At 64.4% G+C, this 10,254-nt stretch overlaps 1 protein-coding gene across 1 annotated transcript; it reads left to right on the top strand.

Moving 5' to 3' along the window:
• Positions 1-491: 491 nt before the first annotated feature.
• Positions 492-10,044, top strand: LOC139055667 (uncharacterized). The gene is made up of 3 exons (XM_070533196.1): positions 492-4,403; positions 4,730-5,702; positions 5,743-10,044. The coding sequence occupies exons 1-3, from the start codon at positions 641-643 to the stop codon at positions 9,497-9,499; spliced, it is 8,493 nt and encodes a 2,830-aa protein (XP_070389297.1). The 5' UTR covers positions 492-640; the 3' UTR covers positions 9,500-10,044.
• The last annotated feature ends 210 nt before the right edge of the window (positions 10,045-10,254 follow it).

Genomic DNA, 10,254 nt, shown 5'->3' with positions numbered 1-10,254 from the left:
GTGCGCTTCTCGGGCAGCACACCACCTCAGGAGATTGCGCTGTTCAAGATGCGTCGGGCCGTCAACCCAAGGCGGCCCCGCCCCACGCAGTGTCGCCTGTGTGGAGCCTTCGGCCATGTCAGCGAGGCCTGCGTGTCGGCGCGCCGCTGCCTGAGGTGTGGTGGCAGCCATGCGATGGCTGACTGCACTGCCAGGAGTGCGAAGTGCCTCCACTGTGGCGGCCGACACAGCGCGACCGAGCCTCGCTGCTCTCACTGGCAGCGGGAACGCCGCATTGCCGAGACGGTCGCGTCGTCGATCGAGCCGATCACGCGCCACCAGGCTGCCGCCATCGTCCGTGACGCCGAGAAGACAGCGCCGCGAGGCCCTCAACCCCTCGCCGCCCCTCGAGCTTCATCGCGCGTCGACGACAGCCGCACGTTCGCCGATGTCGCGAATGGCCGTCCGGCGAGGCCGCCTGTCGCAGGCAACACGTCGACCCCCTCGCCGGCGGTCACTGTGGCTCCCACTGACCCGCGCGACGCAGTGATTGCGCTCCTCGCTGCCGCACTGAAGTGCGCCACGGAACTTTTGCCGCACGACTCGCCTGCTCGTACGCTGTGTGCCGCTGCTCTCGCCGCCCATGGGGCACTGACCCACCATGGCAGTTAGAGCTCAGGGTGTTCCTCGGCCGCGCATTTTGCAGTGGAACTGCAATTCCCTGCGCTGCCGGCACTCGGAGCTCGTCGAGCATCTTCCTCTGTGCGACTACGATGTCCTCGCCTTCCAGGAGACGTATGTGCGTGCAGAGGAGGTCTCGCTGCCTGGTTACGTTGGCTACAGCAGTGCCAGTGAGTGCGCTTTCGCACACTGTACTTCTGCGCCTTGCCACGACAGCGCCCATCCACAGACGCGCCCCCGTGTTGCGCTGTACATCCGCGCCACCCTCCCGCACGTCCTCATCGACACAAGCCATCTGTGCAGTGCTGTGGTAGAGTGCGTGGCCGCTACCGTGCGCGTCTGCGGCGCCGACACCTCTGTGGCATCTGTCTACATGCGCCCAGGTGGCGGTCGCAGCGGCCGCCCGCAGAACGATTTCACCTACCTCACGCGCCTCATTCCCTCGCTTTCGGCAGACTGTGTCGTCTGTGGGGACTTTAACGCTCACCACCGTAGCTGGGGAGGTGGTCACAGTGATCTCCGAGGTAAAGCGCTCCTTGCCACCGCGTCAACGCTGGGCCTGTCCATCCTAAACAGCGGGAGGCCCACGTTTGTGCGCCGCGGCATACAAACCTCGTCGATCGATCTGGCACTTGTCTCGGAGCGCTGCTCATATTTCTGGCAACGCGCACCGGACACTGCCGGATCGGATCACTTTCCTATCACCCTATCGCCCACCTCCCACAGCCGCGGAGTTGTTCGCGTGTGCGTTGTGGTTAGGTGGTCGCTTTTCCGCGATTTGTGTGACGAGTGGTCGCGCGACGCCGATTTTTTCGCGCACATAGCGGACTCAGCTAGGCGCGCGTCGACGAGTGTTGTTGTGCCGGCCGGCACTCCCTGCCCGGACATAAAGTTGTTGAACATTCGCGCCGCCCGCCGCCGTGCCCAGCGCCGCGCCATCCGCACGAGTGCCGCGTCTGACTGGACCATATATAACAGACTGGACGCTGTGTGCCGACGGCATGCCAGGCAGCTGCGCCGCCGCAGCTGGGCTAGACTTTGCGCGTCGCTTGCTGACCCACAGAACCAACACCGTGGCTGGCGCATCATGCGCTCTATGGTGAATCCGAGGACCCCACGATGGCCAGTTCTCGGCATCGCTGTTGCCCGCGGCATCACCGAGATGGCGCTCGCCGAACTGCTAGCAGACTCCTTCGCTGCCGCCAACGCCTCAACAGCACCCGGCGTCCCTGCGGCTGCATTGCGGGCGCTCTATACGGCTGTGTTCGTGGGAGGGGGAGATCGCGCGCATACCGCGCGGGCGATTGACAGCCTGTGCAGCGACGACTTCACCTTCCACGAGCAGCAGCGCGTCCTGCACCGCAGGCGACGCCGCACCGCCCCCGGAGCAGACGGCATCACACACCAGATGCTTCGCAACCTCGACGACGCCCAGCGGCAGCACCTCCTAGACGCCTACAATGCCGTCTTCCGTGAGGGCTCCCTGCCGGAGTCGTGGCGCTCTGCTGTCGTGGTGCCGGTGCTGAAGCGCGGAAAACCCTCACGCGAGCTCGCCTCATACAGGCCGGTCTCACTCACATCTGTGCCGGGAAAGACCATGGAGGCGATGGCACTACACCGACTCCAGTGGATTGCGCAAGCCCGCGACGCCCTCCCGCCAGAACAGTGCGGTTTCCGAGCACAGCGCTCCACTGCAGACTGCCTCGCTATTGTGGTCGGCACGCTGGAACAAGCCAGGCGCGCCGGAGAGGCCGCGTTCCTCCTCCTCCTCGATGTACGCAGCGCTTTCGACACTCTCCCGCACGAATCTGTCATCTGTGCTGTGCGTGCGCTCGGTGTTGCGGGCAACCTGCTTGCCTACGTCCAGGCTTTCCTGGCCGACAGGAAGTTCGCCGTCCGCGTCGGCAGGGCCACCAGCTCGCCTCGGCCAGTGACCACCGGTGTGCCTCAGGGTAGTGTGTTGAGCCCATTTCTGTTTAACCTCACCCTCGCTCCCATCATCGAGTGCATACCGAAAGCTGGCCGATTCCCTGTGCGTGCTGTTGTGTACGCGGACGACGTCGCACTCTACGTCCGGGGGCCGACGTCCGCCATCACCGAGATGCGACGCGGACTACAGGAAGCTTTGGATTCGGTCGCTGGCTTCCTCCGTGCCATCGGCCTAGAGCTATCAGCGACCAAGAGTGAGGCGATAATGGTGCACCCTCGCGCTGCCGCACGCCGCCACACCGGCCGTGTGCTCATCGATGGTGTGCCACTAAGCTGGGAACCGACGGTGTCCTACCTCGGTCTAACCATCGACCATCGCCTCACCTGGGTCGCGGAAGTGAAACGCCTACGCGCCGCCTCTCTCCGTGTGGAACGTGCGGTTCGCCGCCTCCTCGCGCGCGGGCAAGGCTGCGCCCCTTCCTTCGCCGTCCGTGTTTATGGAGCGATGGCGCTATCGCGGGTGTTCTACGCTCTGCCGCTCTGTGATGTGCGCGACTCCCTGTGGCGCGCCGTTGACCGCGACCATCGCAGGGTGCTTCGTGTGTGCCACGGCCTTCCCCGCGTGTCGAGAGTGGCAGAAACGCTCGCCGAAACTGGCGCCTGGCCCCCCTCACTGACGGCCGATCTCCGCGCGCTCGGCCACATCGAGCGCCTCTCTAGAGCCCCCGGCACGAGCCCCATCCTGTCGCTCATACGGGATCTCCCTGCGTCACGAGTGGGCAAGATGCTCCAGCTGTTCACGAACATTGTGGCTGATCCGCCGGCTCCACCACCAGACTGGCCGCCACCGAGTCTCGCCGTGCCCCTGGACGTGTGTCTCGAACTGCCAGGCGTCCGCTCCAAGCAACGCACGCCTCTCTGCGCCATCGTGCAGGAGGCTGCAGCGAGGATAGAGGACGACCTGGCAGGGAGAGCGCACCTGTACACGGATGGCTCGGTACTCGAGGACGGCTCTGCGGCTGCTGCTTGCTTCGCCCCGAGCCTCGCCATCGAGTCCCAGTGCCGCCTGCCCTGCCGAGCCACCTCCACCACCGCTGAGCTCGTGGGATTACACCTGGCTGCGGACGCGCTCGAGCAATCGCCGCACATCGCTCGCGCGGCGATCCTAACAGACTCGAGGCCCGCACTGCAGCAGCTTCTCCTCGAGGAGCGCGCCCCACTGCTCGCCCAGCGTGTTGCCTGCAGATTCCATGCCTTGCAGCAGCGGGGACTGGATCTGCGGCTGCAGTGGGTGCCATCACACGTTGGCGTCGCCGGGAATGAGGCCGTCGACGAGCTTGCGCGACGCGCACACGTTGTCAACACGCCGATCACACGGCGGGTCAGCTCGTTCGACGCCGCGCGCCACAGCATCCGCCGAGAGCTCGCCCTACGCCACCCCGACGACCGGGTTGCGCGGGGACGCCCGCCACGCCATCTCCCGGAGGCCGGCTTCACTAGACGCGAGCGCGCCTTCCTCCTCGCCCTGCGGACCGGTTCCGTCTGGCCCGCCGAGAGGAGGCATCGCCTCCAAGGAGCCCCCTCCCCTCTCTGCCGGGACTGCGGCGCGACCGAAACGTTGGAACATTTACTGTGTGAGTGTCCGACTTTTTCGAACGCGCGCGCGGCCCTCGCAAAAGTCTACCGTACGCACAAACTTCCCTGTGCCACGGTGGACAATCTGCTGCACCCCTCTGGCTGCATCTCGAGCCAGAAGCGCCTCTTCCGAGCGATTCTGGTGTTCGCCGAGGACATCGCCCTGGCCGATCGCCTCTGAGCCCCCTCCCCGCGCTTACGGTGTTTCGACCGCTGCTGCTGCTTCCCTCTCCCTTTAACCACTCTTTTCTACCCCATCCCCCCAGTGCAGTGCGGTTGAGGTGTCCTCATCTGAGAGACAGTTACTGCACTGCACTTTAACCCAATTATTTCCTTCCCAAACAAGAACCTCTCTCTCTCTCTCTCCTCCCCGGCGCGAAGCAGCCGGGTAGGAAAAAAAACAGCCGGCGCAAGCGCCGCACCGTGCGGTCGGTGGCGATCACTACCGTCGCTAATCCCGGCGCACGTTCAAGCTCTCCTGCTGCGGTACCACACATCGCACCAGCCCCTGAAGGACGGGAAACCGTTCTGTACAGACCGCTCGCGAGGAAGGCACATTTCCTTGCGGCATCACGCGATGCAATTGCCGCATTCCTGGCCGGCGTTTCGGGGACGCATCGAGTCCGTCCGAACCTGCGACGGAACGTCGTGGCAGTCGACGCGCTGCCTGGCACGGACCTGTCTGCACTGCTCGCCGTCCGGGTGATTTGCGACGTGCCCGTCAAGGCGAAGGCACTCATCGCCGACTCTTGCACGGGCACGCTCTTCAACGTGGACCCGGCGATCGATGGGCCTTCCATCCTTGAGGGTATCGAGAGCCGGGTGCCCGTACTCGCCGTCACCCGAAGCGGCGATGTCGCAACACTACGCTTCGCAGGCAGAGACGTGCCGGAAGAGGTTCACCTCTTCAAGCAGCGCCGCAGCGTACGTCCGCAGCTGCCGCGGCCGTTGCAGTGCGGTCGATGCGGCCTCTTCGGGCACGCCACAGCGACCTGTTCTCGCGACCCGCGCTGTCTCCAATGCGCGGGGTCGCACGCGACGACCGCCTGTACTTCAAAGCGGACCCGATGCATCAACTGCCGAGGCCCGCACGAGTCGACAGAGCCACGCTGCCCCAACTGGCAGCTCGAGCGGCGGGTGGCGAGCATACTCGCGAGAACCGTTCCGCGCATCACGCGCAAACAAGCCCTCGTTCTCGCGAGGAGCAATGCCCCTGCCGAGCGGAATCAGCAGCCGGCCACCACCACCACAGCACAGCGCGCCCCCGAGCCACGATCATCGCCGTTGGTTCAGCCGGGCCGATCATTCCGTGACGTGCTGGCCGGCAACACAGCGCCGCAGCCAGCCGCCGAGAGCAGCTCCGCCCAACCCCGCAGCACGACGACACCCGATGCACGTGACCTCGTCATAACGACGCTCGCGTCGGCATTGCGTGCACTTTTGGAATCGGTACCTGCCGACTCCCCAGCGCGCCACATGTGTGTGGCAGCACTGGAAATGCATGACGCCCTGATCCAGCATGGCTAGTACACCAGTGGGGCAACGGCCGCGCATTGTTCAATGGAATGTTCGTTCGATGCGCCGCCGACATCCAGAGCTGGCGGATGGGGCTCTTTCGGACGGATGTGACGTGCTTGCTTTGCAAGAAACCCACGTCCGCCCGGGAGAGCTCAGTCTGCCTGGCTTCGTCAGCTACCACAGTGCTGCTGGCTGCGAACAGGCGTCATGCACGGCCATTCCGTGTACCGATTCCACTCATCCGGCTGGGCGATCTCGCGCGTCACTTTACGTACGCGCTGGGCTCCCTCAAGCCGTGGTGAGTGTGGACGATTTGCCGTGCACGGGCGTCGAGTGCGTGGCGGTGACCGTGCGAATCGGAACAACCGACACGTGCGTCGCGAGTGTTTACGCGTGCTGCGGCGGCCGCTGGGACAAGGAGATGGTCGTCCGGCTGTCACAGCGTGTGCGCGGCGACCTCGTGATGTGCGGTGACTTCAACTCGCACAACACTGCGTGGGGTTCGAGCCACACCGACAGCAGTGGCCGGGACCTACTTGACGCCATCCAGCAGGCGGGTCTACTGATAGCCAACACGGGTGTTATCACTTTCGCCCGTCGTGGCTGCGAGGGAAGTGTGTTGGATCTCTCGCTAGTGTCGGAACGCTGCCATTACATCTGGCGCCGCAGCCCCGACATGCGAGGGTCCGACCACTACCCCATCCACCTCGAGCCCCGCCGTGCCGCCCACCTGCCGACGCGTGCGTACAATGTTGTGAATTGGCCGCGATTCCGGGAACTGTGTGCTACAGTGCCAGTCTCGGAGTGCAGCGGGTTTTTCCAACACATCGCGCAGTGCGCGCGTGCCGCGTCGACTCGCTGTGTCGTGCCGGCCGGGACGCCCGTTCCCGACATCAAGCAGCTGAACCTCCGCGCTGCGCGTCGCAGAGCCGAGAGGCTAGCGCTGCGCTCGGGCCAGCGCGAACATTGGACTGTGTACAACCGGCTGGACGCGGTATGCCGTCGCCACGCGAAGCAGCGCCGCAACGCCAGCTGGTCCAGCCTCTGCTCGTCGCTGGAACGGGCGAGCGTGCGATCGAGCCCGTGGCGAATCCTGGGGGCGATCCTGCGGCCCCGCCTTCCACGCTGCCCCGCCCTCTCCATCGCCGTGGCGCGCGGCATCACGAACGGTCAGCTGGCCGAGCTCCTCGCTGAGACGTTCTGCCCGCCGCCCACCGTCCGTCCACCGGCGCCGCACGTGCTGCAGCCGCAACCGCACCCAAGGCGCGAGCTGCATGCCCCGGAGCGATACTTCCCATCGGCCGGGATCCTCGAGGACATCAGGGCGCTGTGCGAGGCTGACTTTACTATCGGTGAGCTTCGCACAGTGCTCACATCGAGGAAGCGCCGCTCAGCACCAGGTTCCGATGGCGTCACATATCAGATGCTTAGGAACCTGGATGGTGACCAGCTCCTGCTGCTGCTCGACGCCTACAACCACGTCTGGCGGACCGGCAGCATCCCGGTCGAGTGGAACGAGGCGGTGGTCGTCCCGCTGCTCAAGGCTGGCAAGGCAGCCAGCAATCCTGCCTCGTACCGGCCCGTCTCGCTCACCTCCGCTGCTGGCAAGGTGCTCGAGGCCATGGCGCTGCGGCGGCTTGAGTGGATCACGGCGGCGCTCGACACCTTTGCGGCGGAGCAGAGCGGCTTCCGACGACTCCGGGCCACAGCAGACTGCCTTGCCGACGTGATCGCCACGCTGGAGACAGCGAAGCGTCGAGGCGAGGCAGGCTACCTCGTTCTCCTCGACGTCGAGAGCGCCTTCGACCGTCTGCCACACGCCACCATCATGGACGCTCTCGATGCGCTCGGAGTGTGCGGACGAATGCGCGGCTACATCGCAGCTTTCCTTGGCGGCCGGACGATGCGGGTGCGCGTTGGAGGAGCGCTCAGTCGGCCGCGTGCGGTTGTGACAGGAGTGCCGCAGGGCAGCGTGCTTAGCCCATTCCTGTTCAACCTCGCGCTGGCACGCATCCCCGACTACATTCCCCAGTTCCCGGCGCACGAGGTTCGTGTCGCAGTGTACGCGGACGACATCGCGTTGTTCGCGATCGGCCCCACCAGCGTCGGCTATGCGGTGCGTGCTTGTGTGCAGCGCGCGCTGGACGGGGTCGATGCTTACATCAGCGGCATCGGCCTCACCCTCTCGGCAGCCAAGACCAAGGCGCTCATCGTGCACCCAAAGTACGATGGGCAGTACCGCACGCCGCGCTTCACCCTCCATGGAGTGCTACTTCCGTGGGAGAAGCGGGTTCGCTACCTTGGCCTTGTCATCGACCGACGGCTGAACTGGTGTGCTGCAGTAGCTGCCCTGCGGAAAGGTGCCGCGCAGGTGGCGGGCGCTGCGCGATCCCTGCTCGCTCGTGGCCAGGGCTGCTCGCCGTCTCTCGCACTACGCCTCTACAATTCCGTGGCCTCAGCGCGGATCTTGTACGCTCTACCGCTGGCGGACCTGCAGCCAACGCAATGGAAGGTGATGGACGCGGATCACCGAGCCGTCATCCGCCAGTTCCTGTGCCTCCCGCGATCTTCACAGAGCGGCGCCACTCTCGCCGAGGCGGGGGAGACACCCATCTCTCTCCGTGCCGAGGGGCGCGCCCTCAACCACGTGGAGCGCCTACATCGCTCGCGGCACGGCCAGCAGCTGATCAGCCGGCTGCACTCTCTCCCGAGCTCCGGCATGGGTCGCCGCGCCGCCCAGTTCGCCAGCCTGGTACGGGGTGGCGCCACGTGTGCGTGGCTTGCTCCGCCCCCGCATCGAGAGCGTCGTCTGCTCGTCCGCACGACCATCCCTGGCGTTCGAGGCAAGCGCAATACAGCGCTCTGCGCCTTGCAACAAGAGACGGCTGCAGCCATCAGCGAGCAGCTGGCCGGCCGGGTGCTCGTCTTCACCGACGGCTCCGTCTTGCGGGACGGTGCTGCTGCTGCCGCGTGCGTAGCTCCTGAGATCCCCGCGCACAGTCAGTGCCGCGTTTTGAACGCGGTCTCATCTACGCACGCGGAGCTGGCGGCCATCGACTTGGCGGCCGAGCTCATATACCAGCGGCGCATCCCTGCGGCGGCCATCCTGACGGACTCCCGCGCGGCACTACACATGCTGTCCAGAGCCGACCAGGGACCCCCGCTGATTCAGCGCCTCCTACACAAGATGCGTGGCGTTTGCGAGCAGGGATGCGACCTCGTTCTGCAGTGGGTGCCTGCCCACATCGGCATACACGGGAACGAGGAAGCGGACCGGCTCGCGAAGGCCGCACACACTGCGCCAGTGCCCCGGTCGCTCGTGGTGTCTCCCTTTGACGTCGCCCGCCACACCGTGGCCGGCATGCTACGAGCGAGACACCCGGACGCCCGCGTCGCCAGTGGCAAGCCGCCAAAGTTGCTGCCACGTACGGGCCTTCACCGACGAGACCGGGCGCTGCTGCTTCGCCTCCGCATCGGCTGCCACCGCACCGCGGCAAGGACACACCGCATCCAAGGTACGGGGAGCCCTCTTTGCCTCAAGTGCGCCGATGTGGAGGACTTGGAGCACGTGCTGTTACGGTGCCCTGCGTACTCTGCTCAGCGCGACGCGCTCACGAGCGCTTACCGCCGCCTCGGACTGCCGTGCGACAACACCGAGGCGCTCCTGTTCCCGGTGGCGCACTCGTCGTTGACCGGACGCGCCTTCGTGGCGCTGCTTGAATTTTTGGACGGTGCCGATCTGTATGAGCGGCTGTAGCCGCCGCGCCTTCCTGACGAACCCTTACCGCTGGGCTATCTATCACTCGTTACTCTATTTTTTTTTTCTCTCTACTCTTTTTGTCCCTTTCCCCTCACCCGTACAGCGCCGTGGAGGTGCCCTCGCACGAGAGGCAGTAACAGCGCTGTACTTATCTCTTCTTTTTCCCCTTTCTAAAACCACTCACACACAGTTCTGGGCTGCAACGCCAGCCCCTCCAGGAGCAGTGGAGGCCTGTTGCGCAAGCACACGCACCGACCGCGCGCCGTTTTCTCTGGGGGTGGGCAGGCTCAGCCTCACGGCAATGTGCACCGATTTTGTGGAAGTGTACAAAGAGCGAAGAACCATGTTGTTGTTGTTTTCTTATGTAGAACAACAGGTACGGAGTGGACCATCTGCAAAACAGTTATAAAACACGCTGTGTAAATCTACGATGAAACTGAAGTCTTGTGATGCCGTGTAGCTTTCTTTGGGTTAATTATGCTTCTCTTTTTCTTGGTCATCTGTCACTCACCATACGGTTCGCGAGCAATAAAACTCAACACTTCGGCAATCGGCACGACAGTTTAAACTCGATCATGCTGAGCCTGCAAATCATTATCTCCTGGCATCTGCATGTAATAGTGCTGTTGAGGTGTCCTCCTGTGGGAGACAGTTACGGCACTGCACTTATCTCTTCCATTCTCTCTAAAATCACTTCACACACACACACTGTGTTTTCTTGTCCTTTTTTTTCACTTAGAATGAATGCACGT

The sequence above is a fragment of the Dermacentor albipictus genome, chromosome 2 (genome assembly GCF_038994185.2).
Source record: "Dermacentor albipictus isolate Rhodes 1998 colony chromosome 2, USDA_Dalb.pri_finalv2, whole genome shotgun sequence".
Lineage (NCBI taxonomy): Eukaryota > Metazoa > Arthropoda > Arachnida > Ixodida > Ixodidae > Dermacentor > Dermacentor albipictus.
The sequence above is the reverse complement of the archived record's forward strand: the minus strand, read 5'-3'. Positions and strand labels throughout refer to the sequence as shown.

Coding starts and splice junctions, on each gene's coding strand:
- LOC139055667 (XM_070533196.1), top strand. CDS start 641: ATGGCAGTTAGAGCTCAGGGTGTTCCTCGGCCGCGCATTTTGCAGTGG. Junction 4,404..4,729: donor CGCCCTGGCCGATCGCCTCT/GAGCCCCCTCCC, acceptor ACATCGCACCAG/CCCCTGAAGGACGGGAAACC. Junction 5,703..5,742: donor GACTCCCCAGCGCGCCACAT/GTGTGTGGCAGC, acceptor GCCCTGATCCAG/CATGGCTAGTACACCAGTGG.